General features: G+C 34.0%; 1 protein-coding gene across 1 annotated transcript in view; it reads right to left on the bottom strand.

Annotated features, from left to right (window-relative positions):
• The window catches only part of CDH13 (cadherin 13), a 1,354,681-nt gene that overhangs the window by 160,354 nt on the left and 1,167,035 nt on the right, over positions 1–27,292 (bottom strand). The window contains exon 8 of the mRNA XM_074209753.1: positions 23,632–23,772. Within this exon, the coding sequence (XP_074065854.1) occupies positions 23,632–23,772 (141 nt within the window). The remainder of the gene's footprint in view (positions 1–23,631; positions 23,773–27,292) is intronic.

Below are 27,292 nucleotides of genomic sequence, written 5' to 3'. Positions count from 1 at the left end.
ATTTATTAAGTACCAACTATTTGCCAAGTGGGGAACAAGGACCCAAATTAAATAGTTCCCATTTTCAGAGAGGGGAAAGTAAAGCTTCTGCAGTGCATATTACTATTTTTAAATCAAACAAAACATCCCTGTAGGTTTATAGCATACTATCCTCCCCCACAATTTTTTAATATATTGAAGGATATGACTAATAAAATCATCTATCACAGATATTATTATTTGACTTCACATTTTGATGCTATCATAATTTACTTTAATTTCTCAGTTCAACATTTAGCATCAGTGTATTTTTTTACTTTATTTCACCATATTAATATTATATATATATGTATGTATGTATGTATGTATGTATGTATGTATGTATGTATATATCAGAGCTGACAAGTGGGAAAAGGGAAAAATACAATAAAATAAACTCATAGAATTTCCTTCCAAAGCAGAGATAATGTGAGCAAAAGATATTTTCAGGATTTTTTCAATATATTGTTGCATACCTCCAGATACAATAAATGAATTTGAAAGATATGTTTTGACAGTCAATCCCATAAAAAAACTGCAAGGTTTTCACATGACTGGATTTGATCTTAACAGAGTAAAGAAGTGCTCCCCATGTTATATTTACTTCTCATTGAATCTCATGATCTACTTCATCTACTGATCAGAGGACATAGACTTCATCTGTGGGCAATCAAAGTAAAATAAAGGTTCTTTCACTTTATTAAAGACAATTTCTGAGACATATAAAAATCTATAGTCAGCATTTGCCCTTGGTAGAAGCAGGACTAAATAGCAGAACTGGAATCAGAAGAACCTGGGTTTGAATTCCATTTCCTCCACTCATTAATTATTTGATCATGGGTAAGGACTCAACTTGTCTGTTTGTCTTTCATTCTTGAAGAAGATCAAGACATCAGGGATGTGATGCCATGACAAGCACAAGAATTACATTTGAGTGAAGGGGTGCTGCTAAATCACCAACCTCACTTACTCCTCCAGAGTCCAGTGGCCAGATATGAATCATAATGACTGAAAATGGCCCTGAATGTGAGACAATCATGATTAAGCGACTTACTCAAGGTCACACAGCTTATAAGTGTCAAGTGTCTGACCCTGGATTCAAACTCCTATTGTCCTGACTCCAAGGCCTGCACTATTCAGTGCTCCACATAGCCAAAAATGCTTGTTGACTTCCTTTTTAATACTATTCTGGATTCCATTCCTTAGAGTGGAGAATAAGCCTGATGAATACAGAATTTAATAAGTTATTGACAAAGAAGACTTTTTCAAGTAGAGAAGGAAGAAAGTAAATTGGATAATAAAATGGTGAAATAGTATATAGTATATCATACAGGGTAACTATTATTAAATTATACATCACCAAATGTCCAGGATTTAATGGCAATGATGGCCTTTCTCCATATTTCTCATTTGTTGATTGCAAAATTGACATGGTCAGTAGTCAAGACTGTATTCCTTTAAGAATTTCATAAGAGAAATGGTATGTAGGACGTCATCAAAATTGCTCAAACAAAAAAAAATAAATATAATCAGGTGATACAGAGAAAATGAAGGAAAACAAATCAACAGATATTATGCCCCTCTGGTATCAAAAAAAATTGGGTAAGGTATCTAGCAAAATGTGTAGTCCCTATTGTGGCTGTTTTATTTGATAGATTATATAAGAATTGCACAAAGATAGATTAGCAATGATATGTTATGATTTATACCACAGGGGAGATTACTGATACCAATGAGACTGTAGACCTATTGGAATATTAAATTATATTCTGCAGGCCTAAATAGTAAGTAATAATTTCAAGAACCTGCAGAATGAATAACATGTTTCTATGGCTCATATGACAAGTTATCATACACTGCAAGTAGTTGGTAGCCTCTTAAATTTCTCAATAGTATAGTAAAAGGGAATGAAGGTAAAAAGCATTTATGAAAATAGCAAAATGCTAAGGGAATGGCAGATAAATGAACTGAAGACAGAGGAAAAGATTTGACTTGAAAAGCAAAGACACTGTGATGACCAGATATAAGCTGAGTAAGCCTCAGAAAACATAAGGAGACAATAAATTGTCTTCAAATGATATTTCTTTTTCTATAAACTTTTGTGACTTTTCTCTTTAATATAAAATATCAATTAAAAGTCATAAAACAACTTAAATATTTTGATGAATGTTTAAGAGTAATTTACTACTTTCTAAATGAAGTATATATTCTAAACAAATATTCAGTATGTCTTCTTGAATCCATAATTGGTATTAATTTTGCTCATTACATTTTTACCTTTAAAATATATATATATATATAGATAATGGAGTTTTGATAACACAAATCTATTTATATCTAGATAAATATGAAGATAAGAGATCAAGAAATGAGAAAAAGAGAAATGAGAAAACTGATGAGTGAAACAGAGAGAGACAGAGATAGAGACAGAGAAAGAATATGAGAATTTTGTGCTAGTCTTTGATTTTCCATCTAGTATGGAAACATTCTCTTGCAACTCAAGGCATAATCAATAAACATTTATTAATATATCCAGAAGAAATTATAAAAAAGGACAAGTCCTACATGTTCCAAAATATTCATAGCAGCTATTTTTATAGTGGCAAAGAACTGGAAACTGAGGGGATGCCCATCAATTGGGGAATGGCTAAACAAATTATGTTATGTTAATACTATAGAATATTATTATTCTATAAGAAATCACAAATGCTTGGACTCTAGAGAAGCATGGAGTGACTTATGGGATCTGATGCTGAGCAAAGGGAGTAGAACCAAGAAAGCAATGTCTGTATTAACCACAACATTGTGATATGAACAACATTGATGGAAGCAGTTCTCTTCTCTCAGCAGTTCAGAGAGCTGGGACAACTGTCTTAGACTGGCTATGGACAATGTTATCCCCATCCAGAGGAAAACAATACAAAACAAAACAAAACACACACAAATAAACAACCCTTCAGAATCTGATGAACACTTTATAAAAATTATCTCTTATGCATCTCTTTCTCTTAATCCTAATTCCTCATACCAAAATAACTAATTATAAATGTTTATCAAAAGTATATATGTGGGGGCAGCTAGATGGCGCAGTGGATAAAGCACGGGCCCTAGAGTCAGGAATAACTGGGTTCAAATCTGGTCTCAGACACTTAATCATTACCTGGCTGTGTGGCCTTGGGGAAGCCACTTAACCCCATTTGCCTTGCAAAAAACTTTTATTAAGTGTCTACTATGTGCCAAGTACCATACTAAGTAGTATAGATACAAAAAGTTAGTCCTGCTTTTAAGGAGTTTACAATCTAATGGAAAAGAAAATATGCAAATATATACAAAGCTAACTATATCCAGGAAAAATAGGACATAATTAAAATAAGGAAAGCACTAAGAAGGGTTAGGGAAGGTTTCCGGCAGAAATTAATCATCAAGGGGCAGCTAGGTGGCATAGAGGATAGAGCATGGACCCTGGAGTCAGTAGAAGCTGAGTTCAAATGTGACCTCAGACATTTAATAATTGCTGTGTGACCTTGGGCAATCATTTAGCCCTATTGCCTTAAATAAATTTTTTAAAAAAAATTTTAACTACTTAAATTAAAAAAAAATTAATCATCAAGACATGTGAAATTTGAGAATATCAGACACTATATATGTATATGTATATATATAGATATAGATATATATATATATAGATATATATATAGATATATATATATATACACATACCTGGAAGGGATCTCAGAAACCATAGTGTCCAACATTCTCACTTTACAGATGAAGACACTGAATCTAAAGAAAAGTGACTTGTCTAAGGTCACACTTAGCTACTGTCAGAAGTAGGTCTTGACTCCCAAGTCCATTATCCATTATGGTCTTCACATTTCCAGTTTAATTTCCCAATGGTAAAAGTAGAAAGACATTGATCATTTCTATAGGATATTGGCTAACATCCTCAGGTCAATTTTCAGGAACTATAGTGTGACATTGAAAAAGAGCTCCCTGCCACTCTGCACACAACCCCAAATGAGTTGATATGTTTAAAATACTTTATAATCTTTAAGGAACAATATATGATGGATGCTGCTGCAGATAGTCTTATTTACTAATTTACAGGAAAGACAAAGAGGTACCTATGGCAGGGCAACTGGGAGCCTCATTCCAAGGCAATGAAATTTAGAGGAGAAAGAACTTTTGGTCTCTTAGCAACATACATACAACTGATCAAGGAACCAAATTAATAGAAATAAGTAATTTCTTCTCCTTAATGGACACATTCTAAGTGAACTCTTCAATGACCTAGTGTTGCCCAACTCCTAGAATTAAGTAGTATTCTGCATTTTCAGTAATCTAACAGTGTTCAATTTTTCTCTTCTCCCTCCCTCCATTTCCAACTTAAATGAGGATATATTTTCTGAATAAAATATATAAACACAGATAGAAAGATAGATATATATTATATATATATATATATGTGTGTGTGTATATATATCACAATAGCTCAAAATTAATTATTATTGACCCTTAAGTTAAAGATTGAATTTATCAAATCTGTAATAAGGAAGCTATCAATAAGTTCCCTAATTCTTATTTGTAGTTCTTTTTGTGAAGGACAATAATTTATCTTAACTCAGATGTTCAGATTTACTGGAAGTTATTTTCCAGTGAAGGAAGTTTTGAGGGTAGTAGCATGTTAAGTAGCACAGGAAGGTAAATTTCACAATGACTAACAAAATAAAATCCTGTTACCTAGAGGGGCAATAAGCTGGAGATGCCAAACAATGCATTTTTTTTTGCAAATGCAAATTTTCAGCTACCTAACTGGAAATGTAGCAAATAATGACTGTGACTGAATCTGAAAGGGTATATTATATATTCAATTGTTTGAGGTGAAAATATCCTAACCCTGTCTTCAAGCTAGTAAAGCTAGTTTTTGTTTTGTTTTTTCCCCCTTAAAAGCTATTGAAACAGTCCTTCAGACTTGATTGGCTTGGGGGAACTAAAGACTCAATCTATTGACTTCCTTTCTTGGTCACCTGAATACAAAAGAAAGTCTCTGAAAGCTCTCTATATTGTCTAATGCTAATAGACCACTATAGCTAATTCAGGCAAAGGAATTTTACTGAGTTGAATCATTTTGGGGAGTCCTCAAAGCATATACTTGTTGAGAAATCCTTCTCCTTCTATGGATAAGTAAATCTATTTTTGTTAACTCTTTAAGATATTTTATCTTTTATTTCCTTACTGGAAATAAAGTAATGGGGTGAGGGTGGGGGCGGGGGAGGCAGCTAGGTGGTGCAGTGAACAGAGCATTAGTCCTGGCGTCAGGAAGACCTGAGTTCAAATTTGACCTCAGATATTTCAAAGCTATTATAAAAGAACTTTCATACAAACATAATAACCAAACTGTTTGTATTCATTTATTTCAGTTTAACAACTATAGACTTAATAGGACCCAACAATGAACAAGTAGAGTTTGCCCTGGAACCTCTTGGTTTTTTAATTTTTTTATTTATTTAAGGCAATGGGGTTAAGTGACTTGCTCAAGGTCACACAGCTAGGCATTTATTACATGACTGAGGTCAAATTTGAACTCAGGTTCTCCTGACTCTAGGGCCAGTGCTTTATCCACCCTATCATCTAGCTGTCCACCCCTCCCCCCCATCTATTATTGACCTAAGAGGGTCAGAGTGATTTAGGTTTAAGGATTGATCCTTAACAAAGAAATATAGCCCATAAATTCCTGAAATATTTTTCAGGGTTTCAGCAATCAAAATTTATATTCCTTTGGATAGAACACCTCTACAGGTAGACAGAGGGAAGACAAAAAAAAAGAAAGGAGGGGAGGAAAGAGGAGACAGGAGAACAATGGGGGGAAGCAAAAGGGAAGGAGAGCTTGTATCTAACTTGTATTTGTACTGCATACATATTTGTATTAAAATATTTTAATGAAGACCACAGACAGGAAACATTGGTTTTAGTTTCAACTCTTATCAGTTATTTGCTGAATGCCTTTGGCAAAATATTTGCTCTCTCTTTGGGTTTTAGTTTCCTAACCTATAAAATGAAGAAATTAGACCAAATGTTCTCTTATGTCTTAGTCAGTTACAAGTCTAATTGTAGAAAATTCAGCAGCCTCCCAAATGTTTTCACCTAGCTAGAAACTTATACATAGTATGTGCTTCAAATCCATTTGTTGAAATGAATCAAAACACAAATAAAATATAAATATGCATAGCAGCATTTGATTTCCTTAGTGCAGATATTAGACCAAAACAAATTGAATACATTATAGTAAATATAGTAAAAACTTTCTTAAAACCACTTAGAAGTATTGCATTGTAGTTTTTACCCTTTGCTCTTGAAGAGGACCATGAAAATGGGGAGATGAGGCCATGACATGCAATTTTAGAATTATCACATATAGATATTTGCAGTATATCAGAAATGAGGTGATGAAGGGGGATACAGATCATATATGTTGTTTACTTTGCTCTTAATATTTTCCTTCTATTTAGTTTTTAAAAATCAATGTGTCATGTTAATAAGGGAAATGGTAAATAGATGTTTTTACAATTTTAGCATAAACAGTGAAATCATTCTAAAATAGAATATTGCTTCATAATTTAGTTCAATACTTCATCTTTTTTTGCTTTTCTCAAGGGATCACATCCAATGTTGGGGAAAAAGTCATTAGATTGGAAATCAGGAGTAAAGGCATAAATAGGACCTGGTGACTGGGGTTTTGCCCTAAAGCCCTAAAATTTAAAGATCCTTGTTTGACAGATAGAATCACAGATGTATATGTATGTATGTATGTATATATGCATACATACACATATAAATGTATAGACTTGTACTTTTCAAGCAATATGCTAAATGCTGGGAATACTTACAGAAGTAAAAGTATTCATTGCTCTCAAGTAGCTTATATGCTAATGAGGGAGAGAATATATAGAAGAAAGTAGTGATCAGTGAGGAATATTTTGGTTTGAAAAGTTATAGATATGATGAATGGAACCACAGAGACATATATTTTATAGTAGCAGGACCAGTATAGATTTGATTATGATTCCAAACTTCAAAAACAAGAATGGAAGGATATAATGGATAGGACAACCAGAGAGAAGATGGTGATAGAATACATTGTGGCATGACTATAGTTTTTAATCTATAATCCAAAGACCTAGATTCAAATATTGACTCCAACAGTTATTGGTAGTATGACTCTAGCAGATTAATCACTTAAACCACTCACCATCTTGGTTTCCTCATCTGTAAAAGAGGGATAATATTTAGTCCACAGGATAATTACAAGTCTAAGATTAAAAACAAAACACTATATTAAAAGTGATTTGCAAACTTGACAATACTATTTAAATTCTGCTAGTTATTGAGATGTTTCTCCTTATTTTCCATTTGAATTTTCCCTGCCTATTAAATATTTTTAAGAAAATTTAATTCAGTTTTTAATTATACCCTGTGCATAATAAGCAAGGATGGTTTCCCACTGGTCAGCTGTGAAGCTTAAGGATGTTATCATATCATTCTTCAATTTCACTCTTCTATTCTTATTCTGAAACATGATAGTTAATGAAGAAATTGCTTCTAAGTCAAGTCATGTGGGATATGGTGAAGTCTAGGGACTGAAGAAGACCTGTTTTGGGTACTTCCTCAAAATGGAGGTTCTCAGAGAAACTCAACAATAGAGAAGGTATTCACAGCTTCACATGGTGGCAGAATCCAGAGAGTGAAATATGGATACAATTTTGCTATATTGATTTATATTATATTAAAGGGAAATATCACTGCTATCTTTCTTTCTTATTTGTAAATTTATATCTGTTTTACCGACAATATAGCAGAAGAATAACACCTTGCAGATCTTAAGGAAAAGAACAGGCCTGGATATTTTGTGGTTTTCGGGAGGTTGTTCTTGGTTTGGGACTTTATTTTAATAAAAGCAGGCAGAAGGTAGAATATTGTGCCCTGAGTTGTTTCAGAAGTGAGAAAACTACTAACTCTAGTAAAAATTGCTTTTCCTACTACAGAGTGGCTGCTGACTTTCTAAGTATAACCAAAGGGTTAGAAAAGGAGTTACATTTGCATAAAGATTCACACAGGGATTGCATGGATTGCTCATCATGCATAATTATGAAAAAGCAATAGACACAATAAATCATGCGGATATGTAGGCTGCCAAAGCTAGGATACCTGCCATAGAATAGAAAGGTCCAAATAACTGACTGAATACTTGGTGTTCTTATCCAGATGTTATGGCATATAATAGACACAGATTGTCCATAGTTTAAGAATTTTCAAGTACGTAAGATGCCCTGATATATTATTATAAAACCCAAAGTATACTGGTCAAGTTGCCAAGAAGAAAATTGATGAAGTCAAAAGAAGATTAGACTTTTAATTAGGAGATTTTCATTCAAATCCTCTTTTTTGACTGTTACTTGTGGTGTGACAGTGGGCAAATCACTTCAACTTCCTAAACCTCAGTTTGCTCAACTATAAAATAGGGATAATATTAATTGTATATTTGTTTAACTACCCTTTTTTAGACTTTACTGCCCATGGTGGCTGTTGTCCTTCATTCTTGAAGAGGACCAAAATGGCATTACTATGCTAAAGTCAAGGTACAATCGTGACTGATCAGACCAATATGAAGTCAAAAGACTACAACTTCTTGGATACAAATCCTCCACATGAAAATTTGAGATGGGGAAAGGAAAAGGAAAGACCTAAGAATGTATAGAACATTTACAATGTGCTAGGCAGACTGCTAAACACTTTTTACAAGCATTATCTCATTTTATTCTCACCACAACCCTGTGAGTTAGGCACTTGTTATTATACCAATTTTACAGTGGAGGAAACTGAAGCAAAAGGAGATTAAATGACTTTCCCAGGATCACACAACTAGGAAGTATCTGGGTCCAGATTATAACTCAAAATCTGCCTGACTCCAGGCCCAGAGCATTATCTACTCTGCTACCTAGATGCCTAGAAATGTGAATTATTAGCATACTAGGATTTATAGGGAAAAGGAACATTTAAGATCTTTTAGTTTCCCCAATCTAATATTTCAGATTAGTGACTGTTCTACAGAATTGAGTTGCCCAGAATCATATAGTCATATAGCCAGAATATATGACAGATGATAGCAGAATTTATTCTCTTTGTCTCTCTCTCTCTCTCTCTCTCTCTCTCTCTCTCTCTCTCTCTCTCTCTCTTTTCTCTCTCTGTCACTTCAGTCTCTTTCTTTCTCTCCAAATAGATAAGGAAACTTCAAATATGTTCAATAATTTGCACATGGCCCCATGTCTATTATTGCAAGGATTAGAAACAAGGCATTTGTTTCCACATCTAGGGTTTTCAGATTGCCACCAAAATTACATCCTAATGTATTAAAATATGAGGAAACCTTCAATTGATAAATGACCATAAGATATGAATAAGCAGTTTTAAGAAGTTTTCAAAAATTAAAGCAAATGAAAATGCTCTAAATCACTATTGATTAGAGAAATGAGCATTAAAACAATTCTGAGATAACCATCATCTCTATAAAATTGACTATTATGAAAGAAAAGAAAATGATGACATTCTGAAAAAAATAAGGATACCTGCCCTGTTGGTATTGCTGTGAACTCATCCAAGCATTTTGGAGAACAATTAAGAATAGCTTTTAAGAATACAACAATTAAGAAGGTAAGTTGGATTGGGGAAAAAGTGTAAATTTCAAAATCAACAAATAAATTTTGAAAAAAAATAGAAAAATTAAGCTCATAGAGCTATATTACTGACCCATAACCCAAAATACCACTACGAGGTATGTGCCCCCAAAAGGTCAATATATATATATATATATATATATATATATATATATATATATATATATATATATATATGTATGTGTGTGTGTATATATATATATATATACATATATATATATACATATGAAAGTATTCATAGCTTCACTTTTTGTGGTGACAAATAATTAGAAATAAAAGGGATGCCCATTAATTGAGCAAAGGTTTAACAAGATGTAATATATAATTGTGATAGAATACTATTGTACCATAAGAAATGACAAAGGGAATATTTCAGAAAAATCTGGGAATTCATATTAACTAATGCAGAGGAAGTTAGCAGGATCAGAACTGTATATAATGATAGCAATATTGTGATCATGATCAACTATGAAAGATTTAACTACTCTGATCAATATAAATGACACAAGACAGTTCAAAATGGCTCAGGATAAAAAAATGCTTTCCAACTCTATGATGAACTCTGATTTTAGATTTAATTTGTTTCTTTTTTTAGAAACATACCAATATAGAAATATATTTTGAATGTCTTTTTATATATAATGAATACTACACAGCTTGTCTTCTCAGTGAATGGAGGAAAGAGTCTGGAAGTAGAAAGAGAATTTCAAACACAAAATTTTAAAAGAAAAAAATATTATTGCTTCCATTACTATATATTTATAAAAACCTCATTAATGATGTTTTGCAAATTTTGCCAAAGTCAAGCTTGTCAGCCTATTGTTCTACTTCTAGCAATGAAGGACCTGAGTTCAAATCTTACCTTTGAGCTAAACTAGCTCTAAGTACTTTATATAAAATTTTCTTGGCCATAATTTCCTCAACTGGAAAAAAATAGGATTAAACCAGTTACCTTCTGAAGTCCCTTATAATTAGTACTGTATAACATTATGCTCCTGTGACTACATTACTGATGATTTTTTTAATCAAAGTGTCAATTTATATTTTCCAGTTCTGCAGCTTTCCCCCTATTCTCTAGGTTATCTGAAAGATCTTCTCTTGTGGCAAAAAATTCCAATTGAGGAGTTTACACTACATCCTTAAATGTAGTTTATAAAGGTCTGTTAACTTGAAGTCACTGAGGACACTGAGATACTTCTGTGACCATTTGTCATAGTTTGATTTCTAGCTTTCTATTGATTGTTCTTGTTCTGCCCTTCTGAATTTCAAAATTTGAAGAGAAAAAAAGCAAAATAATAGTTAATAAATCTGCCATTTTTACTGTCATACATTATCACTATTCCATTTACCACAATCCAGAGTACAGACACTCTGATTCCATTCTTTCTTCACATAGCTAAATAATACCTTTTGGTTCTTAGTACATTCTAGGCTTTTGGATTACCTAACACTATTCTTATAGTCATCATACATTTGTGGTCATATGTTTTTTAACATGTCCTTATTTCCACTTTATAAGAGAGCCTTTCAAAAATATGATTTTCAGAATCATTTTTTATTAGACCATATACCCTTTCCTTATCATTAAAGTAATTTGTTCTTTACAATTTCAGATTCTCGTGTCTCTGAAGTTGATGTCCCATGGATAATTTTAAGCCATAGTTTATTACTTATACCTTTTTTGAAATCTATTCTCAAAAAAAATTAGGGCATATATCAAATTTTGCTTAGCTTTTACTTCCATCACAAATTCTGTGATGGCATTGTCCCTAGTCTCTACTCTAGGAAGAGGGTCATCTTCTCTATTAATAAAAACAAATATAGAAGAGTACTTCTTCCTTTTTCTAAAAACTTCTTAAGAATGAAATCATTATTAAAGGAAGCCATATATTTTCCGCCACTGCTCTAATTCTGGCAGAGTGAATTACAGCAGGCATCGGGAAAATTGAAATTCTTTATTATTAAAATATGGTGCTTGTTTTCCTATTTCATGATCCATTCTGCGAATTCATCTAATTTAGCCTTCTGTCCCAATGGTCTGCACTATACTCAAATTGAAATGCAACTTTTTGTTCTAAGTTTATCCTTACACAAATGTTTTATATCACATGCTTGTTCTACCCTTTGACTTTATACTTTATTTGATTTCCTCAGATGTGTGTATATCACTAAATACAATATTATTCAAGTTTCTTATATATTCTATTCAGTGGTGTGTCCAGTTGACCAAAAACAATATTCATGCATCATATATGTGTGTGCTATATAGAAAATAAAAAATATGTATTCAGATAGAAGGAAAATAATTAATAGATAATTGAAAACCAGCATATGGGAAAACATGTTTGAAGAACTCCTCAGCTCCCATATACATATATATATATATATATATGTACATATATATATATATATAATTTATGTTTCTATATGTATAAATATGTGTGTGGACATGTGTTGTATATATATCTACGTGTGTGCTTAATTTGGTCAACTTGATTTAAGAACTCTATTTGACCCTGCTTGTGACATATATTTGATTAAGAATATGGAAAGGGGAGGGATTGGGGTATACAGAGTAAATTTTGTTGGACAAGGAGGAAGACCACCTCTTAATGTGAGACAAGATGACGAAGGACATGGGTAGGGGAAGAATGGATGATGAATGATGTGAGATGAGGAACACAAATAAGGTTCTCTTAGTGAATAGCTTCATTATTTTTGATAAAGTATGAAGTATTTAGCTGAGGGGTTTGAGGAATGAAAACCTGTGAGAATGTAAGAAATTTATGAGGTAATAATCTGGGAAAGAACTGAGGGAGAGAAGGACTGAATGCCACAGTGAGAAAGAGTTGGGGGTAACAAGACAGCATTATTAGCCCCATTTTTACATATGAATGAACTAAGGTTCAGCAAAGTTAAATAACAAAGACCATCTGGTCAGTAAATGTTGGAAACAAAAAAAGAACTAGGATTGCAGGCATTGAGTCAAATGTCTTTCTTGTTGTACCACACTATTATTTCTTCTCAAACTAAGCAAGTATTCTAATAGCTGTAATCTTATTTTGAACAACCTTAGAAATGGTGGTTGTGGTGAGGAGGATAATCCTGGTTTAAAACATTATTTAAAAAAAAATAAAACATAATAGTGCCTTAACCCAAGCCATTAGTTACAGTATTTTCAATGATTCTGTGGTCAATGATCTTAAAGAATGAGACTTTCCTTAACTGTTGTCACTTAGAGACAAGTATGAAAATTAAGCTAATTAAACCTAACCCTGTGCCTTTTATAGGCAGCAATTAAAAAAATTCAGGGTTTGATTGCACTTGATGAAATACAGTGATGATTTATACAAGCAGAAAGTGATAGCAAATTTTTCAGCTTAATTCAACACTCATAAGCCTAGACTAGGAAATCTTGTTCTAACAACATCCTCTTTACATGAAGAATAATATGACCACCAAGCCCAGAGTGAAATAATTAATAATTAAATAATTAAATTTGAAGAGAATAACTGTGGCTTCTTGATTTGTTACATTTGCCTGTTGTCCAAGATACTTAACAGCAGCAATGGGAGCCAGGAGTGAAAGGGTTCCTGAGTTCTTTCTGGTCTACTTGATATTGACTGACTAAAAATCTAGACCTCATTTTGACTAGCTTAAATTTCTTTCTTCTGACACAGGTAATGAGAACATAAGGCTTAAGAAGAAAGATGTTCTTATCTTCCAAGTGGATGTTTAGGTTTTGAAAGTAAACCTTTTAGAAATTCCTCTTCTTGAACTTCCAGCAAAGATGGAGGAGAGAAGACAGGTACTGTGATAGGTGCTCTGTCTTTCCCTTCAGAAATAACATGAGATAAACCTGTTAACAGAAATTTTATCAACAAAATCCAGAAAGAGAAGCTAGGAGAAGAATACCTACCAAGAAGGTCTGTCTCGGGGACTGTGGAGGAACCCAGAGACAAGAACAGAGGATAAGCTTGGGTGCAGCAGCTGGGGGAACCCAGAGGGCCAACCTCAGCCATAGAGACTTTGGTGAGTGGTGGGTGCAAGATCCAATTTTAGCTGTGGAGTCTTTGGCTGGGGGGGTGGGGGGAGCTACTGGAGGGTGAGTTACAGCACAGAGTCTCAGAGCACACATGGAGAACAACCAGCTGGGCTGGGGACCTGAGCTCCATACTTTCAGCAGAGTCCTTTGCCCAAAACAAACAATAAGCAACCCCCACCCGCAATACTACCACCACCCTCTCAGGGCAACAGAGTTCACTCAACAGAAAGAGATTAATTCCCTCCCCCAGGGCCCAGACCAGTGTTCAAGGTCAACCTAGATCCTGTTGCTGTGGACCTCACTCCAGAAAAAGCAACAGCACCCCGTACTGGCTGGCCCTTGGAATTACTAAGCCAAGTGAACAAAACCTCTAGGACATTCAAGAGCAAACCTCTGAGAGCCAGCTCCGCCCCCCAAACACAAGATAAAAAAGTCCAGAGGAAGGGGGGGGCCTATGGAGAAATACTTAGAAGAAATAGATTCTAACCAAGAGAGATCTAGCATTGCTGAGGAGAATATGAATTGGTCTCGAGCCCAGAAAAAAGCCTGGACTTAATATTACGTTAATATTAAGTTAAGAAACTTATCTAACCTTTCAAGCATTAAAAGGGGAAAAGGGGAGAGGGAAATGGGAAGAGGGAGAAAAAGGGTAACTAACAGAAGGAAGGGAAGAAGGAGAAAAGGGAAAGAAAGGGGAGGGGGTTTGATATAAGAGGGCAAACACATTGAAGGTGGTAGTATTCAGAAACAAAACACTGGGGAAGATGGATAAAGGGGAAAGGGGGAATACAAACAGAAGGAAGACAACATGGAGGGTAATGAAGAGTTAGTAATTATAACTTTGAATGTGAATAGGATGAACTCTCCCTTAAGACATAAGTCGAGAGCAGAGTGGATTAAAAACAAGAATCCTACAATATGCTGCTTACAAGAAACTAATTTGAAGCAGAGAGATGCATGTAAAGTAAAGGTAAAAGGTTGGAGCAAAATATATTTTGCTTCAGCTGAAGTGAAAAAAGCAGGGATAGTGATCCTTATCTCAAACAAAGCAGCTGCAAAAAGAGATAACATTAAAAGACATAAGGATGGAAACTATATCCTCCTTAAAGGTACCAAAGACAATAAAGTAATTTCAATTCTAAATACATATGCACCCAATGGGACAGCATCCAAATTCTTAGAGGAGAAGTTGAAAGAGCTACAGAAACACATAGACAGCAAAACTCTACTAGTGGGAGGCCTCAACCTCCCATTCTCACATTTAGATAAATCTAATCATAAAATAGACAAGAAGGAAGTTAAGGAGGTAAATAGATTGTTAGATAACCTGGATGGAAGAAATAGAATGGGGACAGAAAAGAATATACATTTTTTTCTGTAGAACATGGCACACAAAAATTGACCATGTACTAGGACATAAAAAACTAAAGATCAGTTGCAGAAAGGGAGAAATAGTGAATACATCTTTCTCAGATCATAATGCAATAAAAATCATATGACTGAGCCAGGGAGTTGTAGTTCCAGAAGTAATTGGAAGCTAAATAACTTTATTTTAAAGAATGAGCAGATCAAGCAACAAATAGAAAGAATTGATTACTTCATCCTAAACAATGACAATCATGAGACAACATACCAAAACCTATGGGATATACTCAAGGCAGCTGTCAGGGGATATATTACATTTTTGAATGCTTACATGAATAAATTAGAGGCAGAGGAAATCAATGAACTAAATATGCAACTAAAAAAATTAGAGAAAGAACAAATTAAAAACTCCTAATTAAATACTAAATTGGAAATTCTAAAAATTAAAGGAGAAATTAATAAAATTGAAAGCAAGAAAATTATTGAACTGGGCTGCTAGGTAGCATAATGGATAAAGCACCAGCCCGGGAGTCAGGAGTACCTGGGTTCAAATCTGGTCTCAGACACTTAATAAATTACCTAGCTGTGTGGCCTTAGGCAAGCCACTTAAGCCCGGTTGCCTTGCAAAAAAACCTAAAAAAAAATTATTGAACTAATAAATAAAACCAAGAGCTGGTTTTATGAAAAAAAAAACAATAAAATTGATAAACCTCTGGTCAAGTTGATTAAAAAATAGAAAGAAGAAAACCAAATTGCTAGTATCATAAATGAAAAATGTGAATTCACCACCAATGAGGAAGAAATTAAAGTAGTAATTCAGAATTATTTTGCCCAACTCCATGCCAATAAATTTGACAATCTAGATAAAATGGATGAATATTTACAAAAATATAAATTGCCCAGGTTAAATGAAGAGTAAATTGACAATCTAAATAATCCTATCTCAGAAAAAGAAATTCAATGCCCTTTATCACCATTACTATTCAATATCATATTAGAAATGTTAGCTTCAGCAATAAGAGAAGAAAAAGGAACTGAAGGAATTAGAATAGGGAAGGAGGAGACAAAACTCTCACTCATTGCAAATGACATGATGGCATACCTAGAGAATCCCAAAAAGTCATCTAAAAAACTACTAGAAATAATTAGCAACTTTAGCAAAGTAGGAGGATATAAAATAAACCCTCATAAATCCTCAACATTTCTATATATGACTAGCAAGATACAGCAGAAAGAGCTAGAAAGAGAAATCCCATTCAAAGTAACCTCAGACAATATAATAGGAGTCTACCTGCCCAAAGGCAGACTCAAAAACATTTTGAAAACAATTACAAAACTCTTCTCACACAAAATAAAATCAGACTTAAATACCTGGGCAAACAACAACTGTTCATGGATAGGTTAAGCTAATATAATAAAAATGACAATTCTACCAAAACTAAATTACTTGTTTAGCGCCCTATCAATCAAAATTCCAAAACATTACTTTAATGAGTTAGAAAAAGTTGTATGTAAATTTATATGGGGAAATAAAAAGTCAAGAATTTCCAGGGATTCAAAGAAAAATAGTGCAAAAGAAGGCAGCTTAGTCTTACCAGATCTAAATTTATATTAGAAAGCATTGGTCCTCAAAACTGTCTGGTATTGGCTAGGAAATAGAGTGGTGGATCAGTGGAATAGACTAGGTGCAATAACAGGAAATGATTATAGTAATCTGCTGTTTGACAAACCCAAAGAGTCCAACCATTGGAATAAAAACTCTCTCTTCAATAAAAACTGTTGCAAAAATTGGAAATTAGTATGGAAGAAACTTAGATTAGATAAACACCTCACACCCTATACTCAAATGGATACAGGATTTAGACATTAAAAAACAATATTACAAGCAAACTACAAAATCAAAGAGTAGTTTACCTGTCAGATCTATGAAAAGGGAAGCAGTTTATGACCAAGGAAGAGAAAGAGAGCATCATTCAAAATAAACAAGATCATTTTGACTATATTAAATTAAAAAGCTTTTGCCCAGACAAAACCACTGTAATCAAGATCAAAAGAAATGTAGTAAATTGGGAAACAATTTTTTGCAACTATTATTTCTGACAAAGGACTCATTTCTAAAATATACAGAGAACTGTGTCAAATTTTCAAAAAACAAGCTATTCCCCAATTGACAAATGGTCAAAGGATATAGAAAGACAATTTACAGTTGAGGAAATCAAAGCAATCCATAGTCATGTGAAAAATTGTTCCAAACCATTACTTATTAGGGAAATACAAATTAAAGCATCTCTGAGATACCACCTCACACTTCTCAGATTGGCCAATATGATCAGAAAGGACAATGGTCAATGTTGGAAAGGATATGGGAAATCTGGGATACTAATACATTGTTAGTGGAGCTGTGAACTCATCCAACCTTTCTGGAGAGCAATTTTGGATTATGCCCAAAGAGTAACAAAAATGTGCATACCCTTTGACCCAGCAATACCACTACTGGGTCTATACCCTGAAGCGATGATGAAAAAGGGTAAAAACACCACTTGTACAAAAATATTCATAGCAGCCCTGTTTGTGGTGGCAAAAACTTGGAAAATAAGTGAATGCCTTTCAATTGGGGAATGGCTTAACAAACTGTGGTATATGTATGTCATGGAATGTTATTGTTCTATTAGAAACTGTGAGGGATGGCAATCCAGGGAAGCCTGGAAAGATTTGCATGAGCCAAATGAGATGAGCAGAACCAGAAAAAAACATTGTATACCCTAACAGCAACATAGGGGTAATGATTAACCTTGATGTACTTGCTCATCCCTTCAGTGCAACAACCAGGGACAGTTTTGGTCTATCTGCAATGGAGAATACCATCTGTATCCAGAGAAATAATTATGGACTTTGAACAAAGACCAAAGACTATTTACCATCAAATTAGAAAAAAACATTATATTATTATGCAATTTTACTATCTCATACTTTATTTTTCTTCCTTGAGGATATGATTTCTCTGTCATCACATTCAACTGAGATCAATGTATAACATGGAACCAATGTAAAGACTAACAGAATGCCTTCTGTGGCGGTGGGGGGGAGCAAAGCAAGAATGGGGGGGAAATTGTAAAACTCAAAATAAAATCTTGCTTAATTATGGAAAAAAAGAAATTCCTCTTCCTGGTGTTTGATTTCTCTCCTCCCCTGCAACAGTGAACTTCTTTGCCTTAGAACACAAAATACTTTGCATTGCTTTGTTCCTAATACATTTTTCCTTACCTTAATTATCATTTTATCTCTTTTCCTTTTTAACTGCATTTCATCTTAACTCTGTTTACCTCATTTTCCTTATCTATAAACTGAATTAGAGAAAAATATAGCAAATCACTACAGTATCTTTGCCAAGAAAACCCCAAATAGGGGCAACAAGAGTTGGACACAAATGAAACAAGAACATTTATTAAGAGTATGTGAAATATAATAAATGTAAATACAAAGTATGATATATGAATGCAATGGAATATTATTGTGCTGTAAGAAACAATAAACATAATGAATACAGAGCAGCATGCCAAAACTTCAATGAACAGATGCACCAAGAAAACAAAACATACAATGGTTCCAGCATATGGAATGGAACAAATTACCACAAAATAATCAAAATGAATATTGTGAAATTACAAAGAAGAATGTCTCCACAAAAGGGATTTAGGAAGGAAAGTCTCTTCTTACTCCTTTCACTCATTAGGATCCATTAATATGAAACAGTGCATAATTTTTCCCCTTCCTCTTAAAAAAAAATCTTTGTTATAAGGCATTATGCTTACATAGAATGGGGAAGGGAGAGATGGATAAATCTCGGTAATGTAAAAAAAGAAAAGATCAATAAAAAAATTTTAAAGTATAATCCTACTGTATACTGCCCTACTCAGACTTCATCAGGATTTTTAGTTGCATTTATGTGTGCCATAGGTGAAAGGAAAACTTAAGTTTAAGAAAACTGCCAATATAGTATATTTCAAGAGAAAGGCAAATATAAGACTCAAAGTTAGGGGTCATGTTTTGGAATATTTTATATGCCAGATATCTTTTCATTTTATCCTAGAGTCACTGGAGTTTATTGAGTTGGAAGATGACATGGTCAGATCTCCTCTTTAGAAATATCATTTTTATAACTGGGTAGTCTTTGTTCAATGATGATGGATTGTAATGGGGAAATATTTGAAATAAGGAGATCAGTCAAGAGCCTATTCTATCAGTTCAATTAGATGATGGTTAAAGCCCAAACTCATTTGCACGTAGAAAAGGAGATGAGTAGAAGTGATGCTGTAATGATAAAAATAGGATTTGGCAACAAACTGGCTATGTGTGATATTTGAGAATGAGGAGTTGAGAATGACACTGAGATTTCAAACTAGGCTAATTTGTAAGATGGATGAGCCCTAGAAAGTTAAAAAAGAAGCTTTCAAAGAGGGGGATTTGGAAGGAAAGAAATTAATCACTTCAATTCTAGACACCTTCTGTTTGAAGCGTTCATAGAATATAATGTTGATGATGTCTAAATGACACAGCAGTTAGAATGGATTTCAGAAAAGAGAATTAGAATTAGATATGTAGATCTAGGAATAATCTGCATAAAGAAGGTAATTAAACCCACAGCAACTATGGGTTCATCATTGAATAAATGAACAGAGAAATATATGTGTGTATGTGTGTGTTTATGTGTGTGTCTGTATATTAATATATATTAGGCACTTTCTATGTGCCAATCACTATGATAAGCTCAAGGGAACAAACAGAAAAGTCAGTCAGCCTCACCTGTCATGGATTTAATATTCTACCTGAGGGAGATAGTACTATAAAAGAAAGTTCAGCATAGAGTAGTTGAAAAGACACTGGATTTCTAAGGGATCAATAGAAATGTGGATAGCAAGGCTCTGGTATCACTAAGTGAAAAATTTGTGTAAGCTTTCTACCTTAGAGGGAGGTAGATGTTCAGACCTTAGGATGTAGTGGCAGTGCAGATGGTAAACCTGGTGCTCCTCTATCTGACCAGAAGAAAGAAAATTGGTTGATCTCTATTACATCTAAGTCACGTGAACCTATGTGTTCTGGCAGTATGAATAAGTAGTCAACTAGTATTTAGTAATCACCTACTGCCTACCTGTGATTGTGCTAAGCAGTGGAGATACAAAGAAAGGCAAAAATCAGTCCCTTCTCTCAATGAGTTCACTACATAAAAGGGAGACAATGTGAAAACAAGATAAAAGTTGGATAAATTGGAGGTAGTTTCAGAGGAAAGATATCAAAATTGAGGAGGACTGTGAAAGGATTGTTGTGGGAGGTAAAATTTTAACTGAGACTTGAAGAAAGCCAGAAATAGAGAAATGAGGAATGAGGAGAGAGAGAGAGAGAGAGAGAGAGAGAGAGAGAGAGAGAGAGAGAGAGAGAGAGAGAGAGAGAGAGAATTCCAATTATGGGACACAGCCAGTGAAATCACTAAATTGATAGAGTATTATATGGGAACAGTTGGGAGACCAGTGTCACTAAATCACAGAATATTTGAAGCAGAATAATGTATAAGGAGATTGAAAAATTATGATGGAATAAGGTTATAAAGGGCCTAAAAAGTAAAAAAAAATTCATATTTGATCTTGAAGGTAAAAGGGAATTACTAGAGTTTATTGAATGGTATCTGCTTTAAGAAGATGATATGCAATATAACTAATGTAAATGGAGGCAGGGAGAAAATTTGAAAGTGAAATTCTTTTGAAAATTAAATTTAAAAAGAACATAAATTAGAATACTTAATAGAGCAAGAATTGGAATGGGAAGAGACTTGTGGGAGAGAGACTAAACAGTTGGTTATTACAATAGCCAGATGTGAGAAGATACAGACATTGGGGTGGTGGTAAGTATCTGAGGGGAAAAAATGGGATAAAAGAGAGACATTGGATAGAAAACAAGGCCTGGAGTTCGGAAAAACTGAGTTCAAATCTGGCTTCAGATATTTTTGAGCTATGTAACCTTGGCCAATTTACTTAACTTCTGTTTGACTCAGTTTTTTCAATTTTAAAATGAAAATGATAATAGTACCTATCTCTAAGGTCTTTTTGTAAGAATCAAATGATAGTCATAAAATACTTATTAAAGTGATTAGAACATAGTAAGCACTATATAAATTATAGTACTGTTGCTGTTGGTACCACCAAGACAACAACTAATTGGATGTAGAGAATAAAGAGAGTAAGGAGTCAATGACAACATGTAGAAACCTGGATTATTGATAGAATGAAGATATCATCAACAGTAATAGGGAAATTAGAAAGAGGGGAAGTTTGTAGGACTAGGAGAAAGTGAAGTATGATGAATTCAGTTTTGGACACTGCACAAATATATCTGAGAGTCATCTGCATAGAGACTAAATCATTAAATTATGGGAATTGATGAAATCCCCAGTGAAATGTTATAGAATGAGGGGAAAAAAAGATGATCCAAGACAGGCAAAGAAAGAGGACAACCATGCTTAGTACAAATGGCTTGGATAAAGATTCAGCAAAGAAGAGAAGTAAATGTCAAACAGATAAGTGTAGAAACGAGAGAGCAATGCCATAGAAATCTTTTTAAAAAAGACAATTTAAAGAGGAGAGGACAGTAGAAAGTGGTAAAGGGTGTATTTAAAGAGAAATTGGCTTTGTTCTGTTTGTCTCCAGCAAGAAAAACCAGAAACCAAAGGTGGGTGTTGTAAAACATCAGGAAAAATTTCCTAACCATTAGAAATATCCAAAAGTACACTGAATTAATTGGAAAAATAATAGGTTTCCCCTCGCGGAGGTGGGGTGTCTTTGAGAAGAATTTATATGACCACTTGTCTTATATGATATACTGATATTCCCTTCATATAGATTGGGCTGGATGGTCATTGAGCTTCCTTCCAATTCTCAAATCCTGTATTTCAGTGATTTCTTGAAGAATCAGATGAGAACATTCTAGTCTTAGATACCCACTTTGCAAAGTCATGAAGGTTGGAGATGGAATTTTACCCTGACCAATTTTCAAACTAGCTAATTAGCCAGTTTGAGAATTATATAAAGTATTTTACAGGGGAAAACATGCATTTAGCCTGGGAAGGTAGGCTAGAACCAGATTCATGAGACTAGTTTAAATTGTAGCCCTTCTAGCAGACAAGACTATACAAATGATCCAAGTTCAGTCATAACCAAATATCTGCCATACTTTGGGTCATTCAGTGCTCCCTTACTTTTGTCCCATTGTTAATCACTTGGGAAAGAAGAATTTACCAGTTCACATTTCCAGGAAAAGTTTTTTTAATTCCTGGTTTTAGCTTTCTCTTTTAAATGCATTTTTCTCTTATGAGAACGTGATTGATGGTCCATGATTGATAGAAGTTATAAATGTTGTGTTATTGGCCAGACTTTCTACATGCATGGTTTGGTAATAATCAATGGTGAATCACAACAATTGTACATAATTATCGATGCACAGTGACCAAGGAGAGAAAACAGTACTCCTTCAAAAGTTTACTTTGTTTTCTTAATCAGCTTCCACACCACAGTGCTATTGCCACCACCCCTCTCACAAAACATCAATCTACTTTCAACTGTGGTATTTCTCAGTCTAGCACTTCAATCAGTACTTGCTGGGGAGAAAAATAGTCATCAAGTTATATGAGGTGCGCTCAAATCTTTCTCAGGAGCTTCAGAATAACGTGGATGTAGTGCTGGCATCCCTAAGGCTATTCCCAAAAAATATAAATGCTGATAGGTGGTTCCTACTAACCTGAAAAAATAGGAAGTACAAGGTCTTTGACTTACTGTGTACCTATATTCTGAAGACCAGACTAACTAGGGACAAAATGGCATCATTGGTTGTTTTATTTAGTCTCTGAAACCCAGTCATTTACTTAGGCCCTGAGGGCTTGAGATCCATTGGTGAATGGAATGGATTCACTGATGAAACCACTTGCCATACCATCCCAAGATTATAGATTTAAAGCTAGAAAGAACCTTAAACACATTATTTTTAAAGAAGATGAAACTGAGGAATAAAGGAGAAGTGATTAGTCCAAAGTCAGTCAGCCTCAGAGGTAGGATTCAAAATCATATGTTCTGACTACAAGTATACTGGTCTTGATATTGAACCATGCTGATAATTTTGTTGTCAGATAAACAACATTTAATAGTGACAAATTACTCCAATAGGATGAGGAAAATGCCACTTTTACATTAAACTATTTTTAAGCTAGTGACAAATTCAGGAACATTTCACTTCCTAGTAGTGTTCCAATACTATAAGTATAAGCACTTTCCAATTAGACATGCAACTCCTTATAATATATGTGCTCATAAGGTTAGACAAGATGTCCTTAAGCATTCCTTTCTATTCTGAGATTTTATGAGTAAATGTTAATTATTGGGTACCATCATGACAACTCCAATGACAACAAAAATCTTTAGGTCTACTTACCTCCTTCTTAGTGAATTTAGGAGAGTGATCATTTTTGTCATCAATGAGAATAGTTGCTGTAGCTGTGCCTGTTAAGCCAACATCCAAACCAGCCATGTCCTGAGCTTCAATGATCAGTTCATACTTAGGGTTTTCTAGAGTCTAAAAAAAATAGAGAGAGACAAAAGTACTGTTTTAGCTGTAGATGACTCTTCAGAATGAATGAAACAAAGACAGACTTATGGGGTATTGTGTAAAGTAAATAGTTCAACCAACAACTATTTATTAGGCACCTACTGTGAAGCAGGTATAGAACTAAGTAATGGGGATACATAGAAATGAAGGTGTCACTGTGCTCTAGGAGGTTACATCCATTGGAGGAAACAACATGACACCTATCCATAAATCCTCCATATGTGTATGTATAATATATACATTTATACATATTCATATATGTGTGTGTGATTTAGTAGGTATACACACACACACATATATATAAACTTGAAATCGTTTTTTCACTTAGGAATTATAATCCACTAACGAAGTTTTTATTCTTTGTTACTTAGTCATTATCTAAGCATACCTTTTAGAATTACAGAAATTGAGAAAAAAGACATACTCCATTGCTTACTAATTGTAAGTTACTGATTTTAGGATACAAGGATAAATAATTCACATTCCTTATAATAGCTTGGATTTATAAAGAGTTTTAAATTCTACTTTAACACTTTATCTTATTTGATCTTCACAACCCTGAGAGATAAGCATTATTATTATCCTGATTTTACAATTGAGGAAACTAAGACAGATAGTAATTAAGCAACTTGGCCAGAGTCACATAGCTAATAAGTATCTGAGTCCAAATTTGAACTTAGGTCTTCTTAACTCCAGGCCCAGTGTTCTATTCACTGCATCACCTGACTGACACTCACCTGCAATAAGTTTGTATTTTAGTAGGTAGATAAGATATTCCCTCCCCCCAAAAAAATGATAAAATAAAGCAGAGTAGAAGTGCATGAGACTGACAAGAAATCGACAAAGGCAAAAAGTAGAAAGGAGTATTTGAACTGGAAGCATCTAAAGAGGAGCATCATTTCAGCCTACAGGAGAAGGGCATTTTAGAAACAGTAAACTAGGTGAATGATATAACCAGAAAAATGGGGAGTAATGAGGTGTCAATGGGATCCCCTTCATGGAAGGTTATTAGACAAAGGCTGCAGACTATCTGTTGAGCATATTTTAGTGAAGTTTTTTTCAGGTGATTTGTACCAGATGGTGAGTAAGATCTCTTATTAGTCTAAAATTCTGTGATTCTGTGTTTGGATCTAGTATAGGGTGGCGCAGGAGGGAATATAGTTGGAGAACATAAGGGAAGACTAGAGCCATAATGAGGGGGTTAAATCACAGGATAACTCAGACTTCATCTTATAGTCAATGGAGTCCTATTGAACATTTTTGAATGAACAGAATGAACTATGCATTAGATAGTGTGATCAGAATATGGAACTCACTGAAAATAATGAGAGCAGGAGAAATATTACTAAGGCAGAAGGTATAGGGTTTTGCTCCAAAACAATGAAACTCAGATCACCATGACAGTACTTATATTCTGTAAGCAATGTAGAAAAAGCTGAATTTAGCACTTACTTCACAAAAGTAATTAGTAAAAATAAAACTGCAAATTAACTCTCTTTCTGGCTTTTCTCTCCTATGGCAGGCTACTCTCCTCCCTTCTTGATACTCCCCTCCCTTCTTACTACTTCCCCACCACCACCCCGTGGACTTTTCACCAAGTAATCGCATCCCTTCTCCCAACCCCAGCAACTATTTTATAAACACCTTTGAGATAGCTAATGTTCTGAAATCAATGTCTCCTTCCCATGAGACGGGGTCCTGAGACTTGTCTCCCTAAGTGAAACTAAACAAAATCAACAACTGAAAACCTCACAAAATTCACCTGTATAAAGTTGATTTGGGGCTATATTTTATGCTGCTTTTTCTGGGTACATTTTCTGAATAATACCCTCGGCACCAAAATTGCTAATTATGGCTCTGGAGAGCAGTATCTAGAGAAAAGCGCTATAAAGTAACAGATTCTGTGCCATACAAGTATCCATATGATGTTTACAGCTCCCTATGTGAATGTTCCAAAAATGATCCACCTTCTTCAAGCTCAACCCTTATTTCCTAGCTTTCTCAGCCTCAGCAGATAGCCTCTCCTCTAACCTCTGACAATGATCATCTGATGAAAGTTTCCTCAAATTCATTCTTTTCTACCTCATTATTTGGCCTTTCTTTTCCCCACTTCTCAGAGTAAGTAGGGGATCTACTTTATGCCAAACCTAGACCCTTCCTACAGCTTCTTCTGAGATCTTGTTTCATCCATCATATTCTATTCCCTGAAATCATCTTATCAAAAATATAACCTGCTTCTGCCATACTTTTAATTAATGTATTTAAAGTTTTTATCTTACAAATAACAGACCACAATGTCTTCAAATTGATACCACCTGTCCACAATTATTCTGATACAATATTCTGTATGATGCAAAAGCTGAGCTCTCTGGGACTAGCACAACTACCAAGCTGTCCTCATTCCTTATTGCTGCTCTCATTTTAGACAGTATTTTTAAAAATATTTTATTTATTTGTTTTTCCATTTACATGCAAATGTAATTTTAACCAATCATTTTTTGCATGGTTTTGAGTTTTACATTTTTCTCTCTCCCTTTCTTCCCTCCCCTCCCCCTCCCCCTCCCCTGACAGAAAGCAATATAGGCTCTACATTTATAACCATGCTAAACAATAGATTCATATTGATCATGTTGTGAGAGAAGAATCAAAATCAAATAGAAGAAAACATTAGAGAGAAAAAAATGAAAATCCATGAGACAGTTTTTAAAAATTGAAGATAATAAACTTTTGTCTTCATTTAAACTCTACTGTTTTTTCTCTGGCTATGAATGGTATTTTCCATCAGAAGTCTTTAAAAATTGTCAGACAGTAATTTTAAAATAACTTCAAATCATTGATTATCCAGATTATTTTTCCTTTCAATTTTTTCCCATTTCTATAAGATACTTTATTTTCCTAAAAGTACTTTATACTAGAACTGTTTTTTTTCTTTTTTTGGCAGAAACTATACTTTAGTGCATTTTAAATGATAAATAATAAAAAACAAACCAGATCCTTCTCCCTCTCCTGTAGTAAATGACTAAGGAACTGAACAGAAAGGATGGCAGAACTTGACAATGATAGCATAAGTAATACCATTGGAGTATGAAGAATAGGGTACTTTGGATAACAATTTTAATTTTCTGGTTAACTAAAGGTTAATATTTATGCTTCTACTATTCACTTTGTTCAAACCTTTCATAGGAATCTCTGTTTTTAAAAGATGGAACAAACAGTTTCATAAAATAATAAGCCCTTCACCCCTGGAAATATTTGAGTAGAAGTCATAGGAACACTTGCAAGGAATGATATTTGCAGAAAGAATTCACCCATAGATTTGTGGCTGGATGGAGTAAACTATAAGGTACTTCCAGCTATGAGATATAGACTGATTATATGGCATACTTCCCTACTTTTGTAAGAAAACAATAATATAGAGCATAGAGTTGACATTTCCTTGATAAAAGCAAAACAATTTTCTTAAAAAATATCTGGGTTATACAGATGA

The sequence above is a fragment of the Macrotis lagotis genome, chromosome 1 (assembly GCF_037893015.1).
Source record: "Macrotis lagotis isolate mMagLag1 chromosome 1, bilby.v1.9.chrom.fasta, whole genome shotgun sequence".
Classification (NCBI taxonomy): Eukaryota; Metazoa; Chordata; class Mammalia; order Peramelemorphia; family Peramelidae; genus Macrotis; species Macrotis lagotis.
Note: the sequence above shows the minus strand (reverse complement) of the source record. Positions and strands in the feature narration are given on the sequence as shown.